This window comes from Simochromis diagramma, unplaced genomic scaffold (genome assembly GCF_900408965.1).
Source record: "Simochromis diagramma unplaced genomic scaffold, fSimDia1.1 OVJJ01000596.1, whole genome shotgun sequence".
NCBI lineage: Eukaryota > Metazoa > Chordata > Actinopteri > Cichliformes > Cichlidae > Simochromis > Simochromis diagramma.
This window is the reverse complement of record NW_024387245.1, coordinates 7,622,423-7,639,950: the sequence shown is the minus strand read 5'-3', so window position 1 is coordinate 7,639,950 and position 17,528 is coordinate 7,622,423. Positions and strand designations below refer to the sequence as shown.

The following is a 17,528-nucleotide window of genomic DNA, read 5'->3' as shown; positions in this document are numbered from 1 at the left end:
CTCACAGAACAACAAAGCTGAGAGTCTGCAGCTGTGCTAGCAGCTCTGTGAAACTGCACAGTGGTGCTTAGCAAAAAATCGTACATACTTTCAGTGGCAGTCCCAGCGGGCACTTAAAGCTAAACTGACAGCAATCTCAGCTTGGCAGAGTTTTTGTCACATGCAAGGTAAAAGTGTGCAGCTGCTAAAGGTTGTTTACCATGTTATCTTTTTAAAATGTGGGAATGGTACCAGCTAGTGTGAAGACATTCATGTTTTTGCCCCCTGTTGACCAAATTAAACTCGGCAGTAATATTCTTGGTTTTGAGTTTGTTGGTCGTCCAGTCCAGTGTTCAGTGTGTGCGGTCTGTGTTCTTCTCTTTAGCATCATGGACTGAATTTGTATTTTTTATTTTTTTTGTAGCCACGCAGGAGAACGTATGAGCTAAATCGTACTTTTGAGCTTATTTCTCAACTACAGTGTAGCACTATTGCCACTGTTTTATATACTGCCATAGTATTTGAAGCCCTTTTGTATGTGAAAGGTTTACACAAGTCTTGTACAGAGGTTAACTGCATATTTGCAGTTCTTCCTATAGTCTCATGTGACAGACAGATTGGTGGTGCATCAATGGTCATGTGGAGATTGAACTGGTCTGTCATGGTAAGAAGTGAAGCTGTTGATGTACTGGTCGATCTACATTCCCAACCTTAACTATGATCGCTGTGGGGTAGGACTTTAATAATGAGACGGGGTTGGGTTTTCTCTGAATTACTGTAAGATCTTTAACTTACAGTAAAAAGTGCCTCCAGGCAACTATTTGGCGCGATATAAATGAAAATGACTTGAGTGATCACTGTGGATGATATGAAATTGCCACATACAGAACCAAAAAATGTAATGAATTAATTTATTTTAAATGTTACCTTATTTGTTTTACCTGTTTTTCTTTTCCAGTTTTAACCGCTTGGATCTACCCACCTATGAATCATTTGAAGACCTGAGAGAGAAGCTCCTGATGGCCGTCGAGAACGCGCAGGGCTTCGAGGGAGTCGACTAGAACGGCTCCCTCCAACCGCATCCAACCCGCCAACGATAAGACAAAATGAAACAGGGATGTCAAACCAGCTGCTGTAGCAGTTCTGTGCAAGCTTGTTGTACTGTAATGCCTGACTGCGAGCCACCTCCACTGCACGGTGGTTCGAGACTGTACAGCGACTTGTCGAGCCAATATGCCTACGTCTTTATATCTTTTCGGTTTGGGTAGGTCCCTCCTTTTAAGGTGCTGGGGAAAGGAAGGGAGTGCCGCACTGTTTCGAATGCTGAATTCTGTTATCCACAGGCATGAGCAATGAATGACGGGAGCTGGCCCCTGATCCGCTGTTTCTTCCCCCTCTACCCTCGTCCTGTGAAAATCTACAGTGCTGGAAAACACCAATGCATTTCAATAGCTCCTTTATGTACACTATAGCACAGTATTTGCACCGTCTTCTACAGAGGGGTGCTTCGCATGGCCTTAATCTGGCTTCTACATGCACTATTTCTCTAAGAAACTGCAACGGCACTATGATCACAACTCTCTCAAATCCTTAGACCAACACCAGATTACCTTAGGAATGCTAGCCAATCACATTTCAGGAAATTGGCCACGCCCCTCCGTAGAGCCTTGTCTGCACTGTGTGATCAGAGATCACCATGCAGCCTTTTTGTAGAATAAAGTTTTCCTTTTTTTTTTCCAGGCACTAATAATGATTCAAAGATGGGGGATGAGTTCCCAGAGATGGGAAATTTTTTTTCTCCTTTAAAAAACAAACAAGCAACGTTTTGTCATCATGGAACATGTTTTCTTTTGAACATTTGGTATAACTCTTCCAGGAAAGTACTCTCAGTGTATTTGTACTGATGAACAATTGTTCTTTACTATTTTGACAACTATATATGCCATGGTGTGTGAAGTGAAAATCTGGCTAGTCTGGGAAATGATGAATCCATATCATTTGTTACAGTGATAGCAAATGTGTTTAATAAAACTGTTTTTATTGTAGTGCTTTGAGAGCAGCATGAAACTGTATCTTGTGTTTGCTACGTAATAATTTGGAAGTGTAATTGATCTTGAAGTTGGGGAGGGAAAACTTAAAATTAAGGGGGGGGTAGTTTCTCTGAGACGTCACGATTACATTAATATTCTCATGCCTGTTGCTGTTCATAATGCTGTAAATTGTACTTGAGGGGAGATTTAAAAACAATTTTAAGTTCTTTCATGATTATATGAATTTATGTATGTATTACATTTAACAGAAGTATTACTGATCAACACTAAAATGAAGCTGTGCGTGTGTGCGCGCGTGGATGTTTGAGAGAAAAGCTGTGATCCCCACTGAATATAAAGCAGCACGTTTCTTACAAAGAAAAGAAGTGTTTTCTTTTTTTCTATCTTGTTTCTCTTTTTCTAACACTATTGAACCTAAAGGGCACTTTATAGATCACTCTGAGGTCATGTCGCCTGTTATGTCTCTTGTCATTTACTTGAATGTGATTTCCCCCTCCCCTCCTCTTATTCAAAGCACTCACTTGGTGCTATATGTGGTCTGTAAATCTGGGCTGCTGCTACAAAAAGTTGACAGAAATGAAGCTGAGCCTTCACGTCTTTTAATATTCTTTTATCTCTTCCTTTGTCCCCTTTCTCTACATTTCCCTCCCTTCTGTTTCTTCCAGTCTATGATCCCAACACTCAGACTGACTCAGTACAGTTTTGTTTTTGTTGTTTTTTTGTTTTTTTAAAACAAATGAGGGTTAATATCATTTTGTTCACAGTTCGCTGACTTCTGCAACTCTTTGTGGTTCATTTAATTTCAGTCAAATAAAAATCAGACTTCTCACACACTGTGTCGTTTAATCATTCGAGATCCGACTTTCCTTAAAAACGAGGTGGAAGAGCTATGAAACGGGCACTGTTTACTGTTTTATTAAAGCCCCTTTGGAGAAATCTGCTCAAGTGCATGAGCATCCTGTAAAGTTAGGATAAATCGTCAGCCAAAAACTTTTGGTTGCTTTCTATAGTTGTGCATATGCTTCTTATAAATATGAAAGGTTGGCATCGTATGACTTAAGCCCTCCATAACATCTGCACGACTCCCTTGAAAATGAAAGTTTGCTGAGCTTTTGTGCTTCAAAGTTGCAATTTGCATCAATAATGAATCAAAAACTGTAAAAATATAATAAATTACAATAGTAAGGATTATTCAGTGTAATTGGTACTTTGTCTAATCGTGCCATAACTATTTTAAATTTTAAATGCCCAAATGTGCAGTGTGTGTAAAATTGATTGCCTTCCAGATTTGAGTTTTAAATAATGATTTCATTTATTAAGGAAAATGAGTTCTCTTAACCTAAAGTGGAAACAAATTAATGACATGAACACTTTACTAACATTTCTTTTTTTTTTTTTTTGCAAAGCTGATTTAAATTTCACTCGCCACACCCAGGCCTGATTACTGCCAGACCTGCTCAATCATGAAATCATTTAAATAGAACCTGTCTGACAAAGTGAAGTAGAGTAAAAGACCTTGAAAAGCATCATGGCATGACCTAAAGGAACTGAAAACCAGATCAGAAATCAAACCACTGGCTAAAGCGTTGGAACTGCTGCCATTGCTGATTAGGCATTTGTGTTAATCAACAGCTGAAGAGGTGTATTTAATGAAGGGGCTGGTGAGTGTATTTTTAACATGTATTCAGAGACTTTGTCTAACTTTATTACTGACTGATCGTTCATAGAAATTTGGGTGGATAAATATGCACCTATATTTTTATTCCCTATTGTATTTTAACTCATTTGTTGACCTTCCTCAGAAATGACTGACCGTCTCTTAAAGTGTATTAGTTCTGCACTTCTGCCAACTTACTTCACTCACACAAGTTTTCAGAAATCTTTGTAATCCCAGATGGAGCGCTGCTGCTGCACCTTTTTCCCCACCTACATTCTTCAATTCTAACTATTTCAATTCAATTTCCAGGTATCTATGCTGCTGCTGCTGCTGCTGCTTCCTTTTTTTTTTTTTTTTTTTTTTTTTTTACAGAAAATTTGTCTGCATTGACAAATATTTGAAAGTTACTACCATCTTTCTCTGTGTGTGCACGTGGGCGGTGAAGGGACCTCAGTTCATTCACACAGGCAATCTAAGAGTTATCAGCTTCAAGGACGAGCAAATAAAAGCCACCCTGCCAGTCCAGGGACATTTTATCAAGCCCTCCTACCCTCAATCTGGTCACAAACAAACCAAAAGCCAACTTTTCTCCTGTAGCTCCTCCTTGTAAATGCTTTCACTCACTTAATAATAAATAAAAATCACAGGTGCTATTGAAACAGGTTTGTTTTGTTCTTGTAGGTACACGAACTTTTAATAGATTTGATTTCAGGCTAAACACTTGTTTCTGAGTGAAACACTGGACCCTTCATGTAAAGCTGTTTTCAGTGTCATACAGGCCTTTGTTTACCTGTCAAATTCATGCACGCTGTTATTCTCAGTTTGGTTTAAAAAAAAAAAAAAATGTATGAATTACATGTAGGTTTTATATTTAACATTATAAACAAGTACTTTCTCCATTTGTCTGTTATCTTAATTCAACCTCAGTTTCATTTTTGGTTTTAAAACAATTTCAAACTTCTCTCCACTACAAGCATCAGTTTCAATTTAATCTACATTTCTGGCTGTAGTACCAGCCATATCTATAACTCAACTATTGCAGCAAGTTACTTTTAGCTAACTCTTGTGACCTTTGAAACTTCTGGGATTCGTGTGGTTTAGCCATTAACTGTTCATTCACCTGGCAGCTATTGCAGATTAAGTTGTGACCCTAGAACTGATGTTTTTGATCATGAATAAACTCTTAGGAACTTTGGTGTTTAAAATTTAGAACATGTGAAACAGCACATGGCAGTATGAGTATTTTTAGATTCCTACCTCCAACAAAAATAAGAAATTTCATTTCCACCAAACTGCTATCTGTTTGGGAGCAGCACCTGTCTTAAGTTTGTTGTTGCGGAGCTCACAGTGACTTTCAGTGAATCCTGATTAAGGCCCTGAACAGTTTTATTTAAAAAAAAAAAAAAAAAAAAAGTGTCTCCCCTCCACCTTCTACCTCTGGTCAGGGTCGATCAATACTTCCCCCGTAGCTTATCACTAATGTGCAACTGGCTGTTTGTCCAAACTCTGCTCTGTCTACATAAAGACTTGGATGGGACAGCCCTGAACCCAAATGCACCACGGATCACTTCACGAACCTGCAGCTGCGGACGCTCTACTGGACTTAAAACTGGCATTAACAAAGAGACACTGGCATGAGCAGGAAGACCGAGAGTAGAAGAGTAACTGCAGGGAAAAGTGCAACTATTAAGTATAAATGAATCTGGAAAGACCTTTTGAAAATTAAGGTGAGTAGACATTTCCCTCCAATAGGTCTGAAGCTTAATGATTGAACGGTTTAAACTGTAAAGAGCTCGGGACCATCCCCTGTACCGATTCAGCTCAGATGTGTTTAACATTAAAAGTAGACTGAAAACTCATTCAAGCTCATTTGGCATACAGCCTGACCCAGTCTTTAATTTCTTCATTTTAAAGACGTTAAGGCAAACTTGCTAATTGAGTCTCACATGGGTGTCTTTCTTTGTCTCCTTCACACACACAGCTGCAGTCATCCCCACAATCAGTTGGGGGGGGGAGAGACTAGACTGGACTTTGAACATGCTGAATAAGCCTAGAATATTTACATGACACTATGGCTCTTTTTTTTTTTTTTTTTTTTTTTTTGCTTCAACATTTGTTTTGTTTTGGGTTTGGCTTTTTGGCCAAGTATAAACTGCACAATTCACTTAATCTGGATTTTTTTCTTTCCTGATTTTGCACTTTTCCCCCTTTGTTTCACCAGGTCACCCATCAATCACTTTGCACCAACAGCGCCTCTGTCTGCAGAAAACCTTGTCCTCCAGAGCTGTGGAGTGTGACAATGGTGTTTGTTTCCTCTTCATCAAACGCCATTATCACACTAAATAGCTACAGTGTGAAAAGCCCCTCGACGTACCCCTTCACTTTTGGGTTTAAGTGTTGTTGTGTTTGTGGTGTGTGGGTGGGTTTTTTTTTTTTTTTTTTTTTTTTTTTTTTTTTCTTTTTCTAAATTTTAATCCTTTTATTAAATCTGTTGTACAAACTGTAAAGCAAGACTGTATATCAGCTGTGCCAATGACTCTGTGCACACTACACCAGGGCAGGAGATGGAAATAGACATTTGGTGTGTTTATGCATCGTATGTGATGCTGAGCCTCTGAGTGTGACCCACTTTCTTTTTGGATTCAAGGTGCTAATTTGCTGCTGGAGACCTTAAAACAGGCCTTGGTTTACTACTACTGAAGCCAGCTTTGTAAATGTAAAGCTTATTGCACATTTGTCTCTGTGTTTACCATAAATAAAGTGCTTTTGATCTGTTGCTGACAGAGGTTCACATTTCACAGATGCCTTCAAGACCAAGCGGTGAACAAACATACGCAGGAATTCGTATTCCTTCTAGTAATGTTGACTCAACATCTTTCACCTGTCCTACCACGCACATGTGAAAGAAATTAAACATTTGCAACCTGAGTGCCATGTCAGCAATGTGGGTCAGGGTCTGAAAGGTAGACGTGAGGAGTGGTCAGAGGCATAATGTATAAAGACTGTTTTAGACTGCAGCTGAATAGCTGGAATGTTCCTGGGATCGTAAAGCCTCTCGATGTCAGATGAATGTGGTATTAGAGGGTTCACTCTACGTGCCTTTCCCTATACATGCACTGAATGTGGGTAGCTGGAGGACTTTTACACCACTAAAGCCTAACTTAGAAATGCTGAGAGATGCTCACAACGGCTCACACTTCTACATACATTCAAGTGATACATCAACTTTATGGGTAAAAATGTCTTTGTTTTGTGTCCAGAGTAGGATCATGATGTCATTCTAAATCAGTTACATGAACAAATATAATGTAACATTAAACTGGATACATGTTCATCAATTATTTGCCAGTTTGCAAAGCGAACACACGCACAAAACAAACCCACACCCATTCATACAACCTAACTTAAAGACATTTCCTCTAATCAATCAATAAAAAGTCCATTAATTTAATGAACTAATAGTTTGAAAATATCCCAGGAGTAGAAAAACAAGAAGAAATCGTTCCTCGCTCATCAGTCAAGACATCACAGTTCATCAACAGTCTCGTCAGCCCCAGCTTGTGCTACATTTGTTACCTTTAAAAGGTCTCCTAAAATCTAAAAAGTTTATAGAAACTGTCCACCAAACTCTGCAGTATTCAGTCCAAAGTGAATCACGCGAATCACTAAAAAAAGAAAAGGTAACAGATTCAATTCATAATCAAATCCTTAGTCCAGCATTCTCCTCCTGTTATGACTTCCCCTTAACTACTGGCCCAAATGTTTTCTTCTTGGGTGGAGTGGAGCTCTGGGGTTTGGGTTTTGGAGCAGACGCTGGCTTTTTGGCTTTGGGCTGCAGGGATTTGAGACCTAGCATCTCACAGTACACATTACACTGATGCAAGGCCTTAAACTGGTCTATGAAGGAGGTGCCACAGTTTCCTTTGAATCCCTTGTATCTACAAAGAAAATAAATAACATTAAGAGATCAGTTAGTGCAAATTCACAGTTTGCACGTAGAGTATCTTTGGTCTCAAAAAAATGTACATACTCACCCTTTCTTACAGGTGGCTATTCCCACATCAGTAAGCTTCATGCCAACTCCTGAAAAGCAACAAATCACATAGGTGTTTAGATTTCTAACCTGCAAAGAAATAGTTCCCACAAAAAACATATTTTTAAAAATTTTATTTTAATTGTTTCCCTGACCTTGCATGTCAGTAACCAGCAGGTTGCCGTCGGTTTTTTGGTAAACCCAATGCTGGAAAGCACAGCATTTCTGTCCTGCCTCTGAATCACGCCTCATCAGGTTGATCTCTTTGCCATCCTTGACTGAATATTTAACAAAGTTCCCGATTAGCTCCTCTTCCAGCGTGGCGTAGGGGATGTCATTCGACGGACGGTGAATCAGGTAGATGGGAATTATCCTGGTGAATTCCCCAAAAAAAGTGTCTCCGGTTAAAAGCGAATTAATGTAGAGAAGAAATTATAACGAGCTTATCAAACGTGTCACTCACTCTGGGATGTCTCCGAAGGCTTCAGTGGACTGAGCAGCAGAAGTGTAAGCTTTGATGTACTCTCTTGCTGTGTTCTGGACCTGGCATTCCTGCAGACCATTAAAAATAAATAAAATAATAAAATGAAACAGAATGAAGTGAACTGAATCAATTGGTGAGAATTTTATCTTTTAATCCAACTTTTAACACACATACAAAGAAAACAATTGCAGTATGTTCTGTAGAACAGCATACTGTCTATTACAGACACTTTGGAGTTGTAAAATAAGAATACTATCATTATGATGCATGTAGTTGAAGACAAAAGTAAAACTTCCTTTGTAGTCTGGTAAAAGAGCACTTTTGATCTTTCCTTTATGGCTTATAGATGTTATAAAAGTGTGCTGTTTAACTTTCGTTAAGGCTTAAAGTTTACAATATTGAGAGAATGGCCACTTTGAGTGACAGGTATGTGCTAAATACACCATTAGCTGTCAAATACTGTGGTGTACTGGGGCTTAACTGCAGTTAAAGCTGGCCCAAGAGGTCCGTTTTGCAGTGTTTGGTGATTGAAATTCAGCTTCAAACAATTGTTTGAAGCTGCTGGACCACACACCAGCACATTTAAATGTGCTAGTGCTACCTAGCATGTCTCCCTCACAGTCAAGAGTCACTTCAGTCTCCAAAACAAAAAATGATCGCAACAACCATAAAGCTAATCATATATAGACTGTGTATAAAATGTAACTGAGTTCCTGTTATGAAGATTTACCTTGAGCTTTAACACTGTCACTACCTTACTGTTTTGAAACTGGACACAATTAGTCCAAATTAGGTTTTGCAGTCAGATATCTAACGATAACTAACTTGGCCACCATAGTGGACGTGTGACAGTAGAGTCACATCACTAAGGCCCCAGCCACACTTAAGAATGGTCTAAAAGCATAGGGGAACCGCGGGTCATTAGGGAAAAACAGGTATGCTCCAACCAGCTGGTGAGTGGTTGCTCAGATTTATAGCCCCAGTAACAAAGGCTTAGAGATTAGTCGGTGAGCTCCTAACAACCACAGCTGCTAGAGAGAAAATGTGTTCACCAGTCAGTTGACAGAAACCTTCTTTTGACTGATTCGATCGCTGGCTGATTGCTACGGTTCTAACATGATAACATGGAAGATGCTAACATGTCTGCAAACATGCCAACTGCAGCACTGAGACACAACTTTTACTTTGATTCTGGTTCATGTTGTACTTTCTCAAGGTTTGCCACTGCATGGCTAGAGCTTAGCAAGTGTTTGCAGACAAGTCAGTGTCTTCCATGCAAACTACAGGTGACTGCACCAATATGCTAACAACCAAAGCAATCACAAGGAGGTTTTTGGTGCAGTGTCATCTTTCCAACAGCCACCAACCCCTCCCCATGCACCCTCTCCAATGAGGTGCAATTACCTTAAAATATGATCTGCTTTGTCCTCTTTTTTTGACTCTAATGGAGACCGTAATTTCCAAAATTAGCCCCATGTTTTACTTTGTAAAATTAAAAATTAAAAGTAAATTGAAAGTAAAATTGAAACTAGTGACAGAGGCTAGATATCATCAGGAGAGTTAGCGAGGGCGTAGTGCAAAGAGAGCTGAGGGCTGTTTTCCTACAGTCTTCTATAATCTCATAATTACTCCTTGAGCCATGAAGAATTACTACACACTAATTGTGATATTCGTACCTCCACAGCCAAGGTGAAGTTCTTCTGAACAAGCTCGTCATTGTTCTTGGTCCCATAGCTGATAGCATTGTGCACTTTGAGCACACAGGAGTGACCTGGCAGTAACAGGGGTATCTGACCCGCATGCAGCTTGGTCCGGAAAGCCCGCCGATGCATGCCCTCCCCAAAGTGTTCCTTCTCGGTGATCATACTGATAGGATGGCTGTCTCCAAAGTATTGATCGGATAAGAAATCGTCTTTGAACAAGAGTCTGGAGAAGTGGGCGTCCTCTTCTTCACTACTAACCTCAACAGGGTCAGCTGGGGAGGAAAAAATACAGACACAATATTACATCTAGGGTCTTCTTTTTAAAGCTCAGTTGTTTAAAGTAACATGCTCCTAAATCTTAACTCACATGAAATGGTTTTTAGAGCCAGGGGGATGACAACCTCACTGAGCACTGTGAAATAACAGGGAAAATAAAAAATGTAGTTTTCATTTATATACATCATGTAAACATTTTAAACATTTTCACTTTCAAAAATGAGCTAAATTTTTTTTTGTTACCTTCATATGTGAGCAGGTAGTCCAGACTGACTGAGCCATGTAAGCTGCTGAGCTGGCAGAGGTACTTGCCCAGATCTTTGTGAGAAGCATTGCTGATGGTCAGGGTCACTCTGCTCTCATCCCCTGCACTTCAGATAAAGGGACAGTGTTACTCAGTAGAAGAAAACAGACACGCCCCGTGGGTTGCAAAGCAGCTTGCAGATACAAAGCAGCTGCAGGGAAGCTAAACCAGCTCGGTAGGACATTATTATTGCTAAAAATGACATAAAAGCCATATGAATTACCTTCTTTTCATCTCAGCCAGGACAGTACCCTCTCTGCTCCAGGTCACAGTGTAGGCCGAGGTTACAGCAGCAAACTGACACCACAGGCACAGACTCTGGGGGTCACCACTCACGGGCACTGCCTGTATAGGCTTCACCACCTTGGGCTCTGCAGATATTATGATAGGCTTTAATAATGCCATGTGAACTATGTGTTTCCATGCAGAGGACTAGCTGTTTAATCAATTCCCGTACCTTCCTTGGGTGGAATCCTCTGTTTGACCACTTCACTGTACGCCTTCTTACGAGTTCCTCCAACATCAGTCTTGAGCTCAGCTTCCTTTCCTTTTGCTGACACATCTGACTTTGGTAGTTTAGACTCCAAAATGCTCACAATCTTCCCAAACTTATCCTCTGACAGACGTCGCCTTTTAACCACATCATCATTCAGAGGACTTGTAAAGTTCTTTGGCTGGTGGCCCTTATCGTCTGTGGGATGTGGAGGTTGTTCTCCCTCTGACGCTTTAGCCTCCGATTGCTGCTGGGACTTTATTTCGGCTACATCTGGCTGTTCGCTTTCCTTTTGAGTTTTGCCAGCTTTGGCACCCAACTTAGATTCGAACAGCTCGATTCTTCCTTTTGCAGTCTTTGATTTTGCTCCATTCTCCACTTCAGCCAGTGGCTCCCCCGGCGCTGTATTCTGACCATGTTTCTTTTTCTTCTTGCCGTGTGGCTTGCTTGTTGCCTTCTCGGTTACACCTGTCTCAATAACCAATGTAGCCTCCTTGGCCTCAAGTCCAGATTGACTGTTCTCACTGCTATGATTTTCTCCAATAGTAGGGTGAGTTTCTTGCTGGTTGGAGGTCTGCTGAGCAGAAACACGGTGACATTTGCTTTCCTGTTTTTTGGAAGGTTGGGTGAAATGATGATGACCGGCCGATTTATCCTTTTTGGATCGTGTTTTTCCCTCTGAGGTGTTCTTGTGGGTTTTGTGAGGCATTTTTTCAGTCTTTTTATGAGTCAGATCAGTCTTCTCCGATTTAATAGCTTTGGGTTTTACGGGCTTGGAGACAAATGGATCATAAATATCTAAAGTGATGCATGCAATGTGTTTCTCTTTTGAAATGAAGAGATTTTCAGCGTGGATAGGGATGAAGTTTTCTAGTTCCCTATTGAAGTCATCAATCTCCTCAAATATTGTCTTTCTAGAAAAGAAAGAGTCTATAGTGTCACTAGTTTTCAAGTCTTGTAGTCCTTCTGGTGAAGATCTCTCAGCAGTCTTTGTTGTATTCTGCTTTTCATGAATCAACTCCTCACCGCCTTCCAGAGATGTTTTGTTAGTAATTCCATCCGGGGTTGGCAAGACAGCACTCTGTCTTACTTGATTGCAACTGTTGTTATTGAGAGAGCCTTTCAAACAAATCTGATCACCTTCCAAACTGCTGCTTGTCCTACAGTTGAGGGAAGGGCCAATACTGACTGGAGCTAAGGGCATAATAAATGTGGGACTGTCCCTCTGTGCCTCCACCTGACGTGCTCTATCAAGGTCTGGCAAAGTGCCAATAGACACGCAGTTGTCCGCATTAAAATGCAGGCCAGGTTGTGTGTCTCCACCTGGCAGGTTTGAGTTTGTCAGAGCGTCCGCGGTGAGGACACTAAAATCAGTTATTGATTTGTTTTCATCCCTATTGACTTCTGATCGCCCACAGCTCAGTTTAGCTTCTGGCTCGGCCACTGAGCCCAGCTGGACAAGCCTGTGTTCATCTGTCACTTCACACAGTCTATCTCCAACGGGCTGATAGAGAAAAGGACAAAGAACAACAAAGTGTTAAACTGAGAATTAAAAAAAGTTCTCTTTCAGTTTCCTTTATGGCTGCACATAGACAAACACAGAACACTGTAACAGTGCTGTTAATATACTGCCTTAGGGTTCAGTATCAGGCAATTACACTAAAGACTGATCAGATATTTGTTATTTTAGCACGTACCTTTCTATAGAGCCAAAAATCAGACGTTTATAAAACACCATGCTTCTATACCCAATCCACCAGTCCATATGTCCTGCATGCAACTGGAACCCTGACTGTCAGTGTTAAAGACTGTACCTCCAGCTGCAATTGCACCTCTAAGTCAACCAAAAGCAGTCTCCTGGCCCCAAGAACCTGTCAGGGTCCTGATCGTGGCTTTTTAAAGGAGATGTGGTGGAAATGGGTGTGTCAAAGGGTGCGTACAAATAGAGAGAGGGAAATGGAGGGTCGTGTTTCAGTTTTCAGCTGTGCTCTCCTCTCACCCTGACACGCCAAGGATGCATGCTATTATCACTGGACTCTCAGCTATTATTAGGTGCCATTTCTGTCAATCCAAAGTTTTCCTCTTAGGCACTCATTTTTCCCTCAGCACCCACAGCTGTCAGTCTTTGAGGTTGGGAGCCAAACGACTTATCCAATCAAGGCTGTGGGTGCAAGGACTTGGTTGCAAACTGAATGGCTCCAATCCAAAGCAAGCCGACAATGCTCGCGAGCCTGGTGTGTGGTGACATACGTGGATTTTATATTCAGCGCAACTCATGACTGGCTTAGTGATATTAGAGGTATGACAACGCCGACAAGGACAAGAGCAGGAATGTTTTTTAACTTTGTGCCTGTGTTTCTAAAGGGCATGACTGATTTGTCTGCTGGCCAACGATGCTGTTGGCCATCATGCAAACAGACAGACTGGAAAGAGTTGCACACATCCCCCAAGCACGACTGCTAAATATTCTGTAATAGTTCATGTTTTCACTTCATGCTGATCACAAACTTTTACCTCTCAAGTGTTCAAAGATCTATCATCTTACCTCCTTGGTTATTAAATCTGTAGGAGAGTCCAAATCTGTATCTTCTATTATACTCAGTACGACTGGGGTTTTTTCATCGATGATGAAACGTTCTGTGTCCTGGGACTCTGCACATTCATCAAACGGAGAGAGGTCCAGATCAGCAGAAGTAGATCCAGGCATCAGTGTAACCACAGTTGCATCTGCTGTGTTTTCTCCTGAAGAGGCCACCGTTGTACCAGGTGCACCTCTGGATGGGGAGCACTTGTCTCCCTGTGTGGTGGGTGTTGGATCGCAGAAGGATTCAGCCCCCTCTGTGTGATGGGGTTCAAGTCCTGTAGAGTCGAGGCACAAAGAGAGACAGCCTTGCCCAGAGTGGATGGAGCTCTCTAAGATGTTTTGTGCACTTAGAGGTTGATCCTGCACGCCCATTTGTGCCTTAGCTGTTGTTTCTCGATTGTGTCCTTCTTTCACAGTCTCTGCTTCTGTATGAGTATTTACCTCTGATAGAGCCTGTGTCAATGCATCTATTTCAGCCCCTATTTCTGAAAAGGCTGATGTGAAGTCCTCTGATGGAGCTACAATGATCCCAGTCCAATCTGAGAGTGCACTTGCCCAGCTGTCTACTGATGACCACCTCTCAATTGGTGGCCCCCAACCTTTGGTGTCATCGCCCGTCCAGCCAATCCCCTTGCTACCTTCAGGGATGTAATGTGAAACCTGTGTCTCTCTTGGGGAACAAGACAAGTGACTGGCAGGAGAGAGAGCTTCTTGGATCACAGAGTGATGCAAAACATCCCGATCTTCTGTATCATCACCAGCCAGATACTGATGTGCATCCTGCCAGACCTCCATAGGGCTGTTGCCGCGCTGCGGGGTTGCTCCAGTGACCTCTGCTTCTCCTTCTCTCTCATCATTTAGAAACATAAAGTATTCCTCACAAGCATCTACAGCAGGTGTTCTTAGCCCCAAGTGTTCACTCACGTCTGGCTCATTATTCTCTGTGGATTGTTCCTCACAAGAGCTGTGATGACATCCTGTCACGTCTGATGAATCACACATCAGTACATGTTTATCACAGTCACGGTTCACTTGTTCCACACTTGTTTGTGATAATGGCTGGTATTCAGAACATTTAATCTCACCGGGAGCTATACTTGGCCTTACAATGAAGTCCTGCGTGTCACTTTCAAAGATATAAAGATCTGACAAAGGCGCTACAGCCATATCGCTATCTGAGCTGTCTGACTGAGGTGATAACGACCTAAATAATGGAGGTTTGTTTTCAGAGCTGAAATTGGGACTGGAGTAGGGGACAGTGACAGACTGCTCCATCAAACCTTCAAGTGTGAGTGACACAGCCCCAAGAGATTCAGGTGGAGTATGTCCTTCCATGAGAAGAGATGAAGCAGATTCAGATTGAGGTAAAATGAGGTCCTGACAGAGTTGACGTATTAGAGGTGATTTCCTTCCTGGCTGGCTCAAACAGCGCTGAACCCTGGAATTGTCATCCGTTGGTGGAGCCTCTGAGGAAAGCGAAAACTGCTCTGATACATTTTGGATGGACAATAAAGACTTTAGGCTGTGTGGGTCTGCAGAAACATGTGGATGTGTGGATTTATCAGTGGTGTCTGAAAGACAGTGCGCAGTCTCTGTTCCAGACAGCTTGTCTACTGAGGGGCTGTGCATAACCGAGTCAAAATCCACAGTCTGACTGTCTGTCAGAGCCGGCTGACTTTGGCTGTCTGCGCAAGGAAGTGACGCGTCCATGGGGACTTCTAGTCGAGCGTCTCGGTGAGGTTGTCAAAAAAACTGACAGCAACATGAGGCCGACAAAGTTTTGTGTACAGTGACAGATTTGTTGCACCTTCTGTCATTATTCCATCCCACAGTACATTTGGATCCTTGTTTATCTAATTCAGTATCTGCAAAGTGACACACGAGGTTAGCATAAAATTCAAATAAATAAACAGTTAAAATGCAAAGATGTGAAAGAGAATCTCTGGCTTGAGTCTTATGTTTGAATTTACTTCCTTGAAGTATCTGAAGCAAAAGCTACTATCTCCTTTCAGCTGTCAGTTTGCATTTTGCTTATCTAAGCAGCAGGAGATGGTTCATTCAGAGGCATGTTGCATCTATTTCAAGGACGTTTAAGACACACTTGACATATCTTATCAACGGGAAGCCTTCCTGCCATTACTTCTTTGCTAATAAAGAAGTCTGCCTCGTGATGCTTTTCTTGTTGCCAGTGGAAGATTGTGCTCTCTAAAGTCTATTTTCTTGAATAGTCAAGTGGTGGTGAAATGTGCATTGACTACATTATCAATATACTATTTATTTGATGAACCAAAAGGTGCAAATTTGGGATTCTTTGTGAAAACAAAAAAAGTTAATTAAAAATGTAATGATTGTTGCTAACCTGATACCTGATGTTCATGAAGCTACAGGGAAGGTACCATCTCTGGTCTGTATCTATTATCATTATTGCTATAGTATAGTTAGTTAAGCCCCTTCACATTCATCTTAATTTCAATTTCAGTTGTACAGCAATACCTCACTGTTATTTTTCAGACTACAGCAGCAATTATTTGGTGTCTCTACGTGACTTTAACATCGTTAAAATGCCATTGCAGACAATCCGACACACGTGCAGCGGGCATTATATGAAGTGTTGATGGTGGAGACTTTAAATCATGCACACTGATATACAAGATTTCTGGAGGGGAGGTAGTGGCACAGACACTGGAAAAATACCAGAACATCTTTACCCGTGACCTGCATTTGTCACATTCATTCCTGCTGCACGGAAGGACACGTCGCACAGCCCTCCACCTCAGATGTTTACTATGAAATTCAAATCCTACCTACTCTGAGTTTATTGACAAACTTATATTTGAAACTGATTTCACAATGATTTTAGACAGAAAAAAAAATCTATGTAAAAAAATCACCAATATTATTTTTCTGTATCACAATAAAGCCAGTTAATTTGATGAATGACCTTAATACCAACCAAAGTAAATTGAATTTTTTCTTGTGTCATGTCGTGCATTTCTTAACCCCACATTGAGACTTTGTTAAGATATGACAGCACATCTCACTCTTGCACATGCAATTCAAAGCAGTTTTGGTGGCAGGATTGAATGGCGTAATGTAAATGTGTTTGGGTTTGAATTCTTCTTGTGGATCTTTCAAAATAAAACCAACCTCAGCCAAATAACCTCCCCAAGTGTGCTGCATCTATTTTCAATTTTTTGCCTGAAAAGCTTTTGAACAAAGTTTTGATAATATCAGCACAGGCTGCCTGATAATGTAAGAGTTTCCTGACAGTCACACATTAAAAATGAGAGGGAGATGAAAACCGAAATAATATAATAATAATAATAAATAACCAAGCGTGTCTTGTGTATCGTGTAGCACAGCGGAGTTTATGCGTCCACATATCCACATGAAGTGTGACTGTCCACGTTTACCATTCCAAAGAAAGCCACAAACAAATGTCTAACAAGTCATGACACAAGTGAATCATAAAGGATAAAAGTATAACTATTACTCGAGGCATTAAAACAGTTGTCTATCTGGTGAGGTGGGGGGGATTTCCAGCCATGCAAGTAGTACGTACCCTTTTGATAGCCGTATGGTTGAGAATATAGACCTATGATGTAGGACTTCAGTACAAGCATAGGCAGAGCTGGCGGTCTCGGGGTGTGAGTCTATTTTTAAATGTTGTCTCCCCACAAGTACAAAGTCGGTTACCTGATATAGTGGACATGTGCCGATCTAACACCCGATATCTATATTTACAGGCCGTTTCAATGATGGCCTACTTTACAGACTGAAGACTTGAGTTGTGGTTGTTTATTTGTCTGTTTGGTTTCTTGTTCAAATCATTTTTATCCTCAATTGTAGATTCTGATTGCAGGAAAAAAAAAAACTTAAAATCTTGTTTGTTTCTGTCCCATCCCCAATAACCCCAGTTTACAGCGGTATTTAAATAAAAACAGATATTACACATATAATAAAA

At 41.0% G+C, this 17,528-nt stretch overlaps 2 protein-coding genes and 1 long non-coding RNA gene across 9 annotated transcripts in view; 2 read left to right on the top strand and 1 right to left on the bottom strand.

Annotated features, from left to right (window-relative positions):
* The window catches only part of nedd4l (NEDD4 like E3 ubiquitin protein ligase), a 42,592-nt gene extending 39,729 nt beyond the window's left edge, over positions 1-2,863 (top strand). For all 6 annotated transcript variants that reach the window (XM_040000835.1, XM_040000834.1, XM_040000833.1 and 3 more), the window contains one exon: positions 938-2,863. In XM_040000835.1, coding sequence (XP_039856769.1) covers positions 938-1,040 — 103 coding nt within the window. In that variant the 3' untranslated portion in view covers positions 1,041-2,863. The remainder of the gene's footprint in view (positions 1-937) is intronic.
* A 619-nt stretch (positions 2,864-3,482) lies between these two features.
* On the top strand, positions 3,483-6,465 carry LOC120714568. Of its 2 annotated transcripts, none has more exons than XR_005691430.1 (3): positions 3,483-3,691; positions 3,997-5,414; positions 5,909-6,465. It is a non-coding gene; the product is annotated as an uncharacterized LOC120714568 (long non-coding RNA). The 2 variants fall into 2 exon arrangements; XR_005691429.1 differs by having other exon boundaries at positions 3,516-3,691; positions 5,213-5,414.
* On the bottom strand, positions 5,547-17,193 carry alpk2 (alpha-kinase 2). Its single transcript, XM_040000828.1, has 11 exons — positions 17,127-17,193; positions 13,526-15,429; positions 10,945-12,484; positions 10,711-10,858; positions 10,427-10,554; positions 10,275-10,319; positions 9,881-10,179; positions 8,184-8,272; positions 7,876-8,093; positions 7,722-7,770; positions 5,547-7,625 (listed from the first exon to the last, which is right to left on the bottom strand). The coding sequence occupies exons 2-11, from the start codon at positions 15,272-15,274 to the stop codon at positions 7,418-7,420; spliced, it is 4,473 nt and encodes a 1,490-aa protein (XP_039856762.1). The 5' UTR covers positions 15,275-15,429; positions 17,127-17,193; the 3' UTR covers positions 5,547-7,417.
* Between the last annotated feature and the right edge of the window lie 335 nt (positions 17,194-17,528).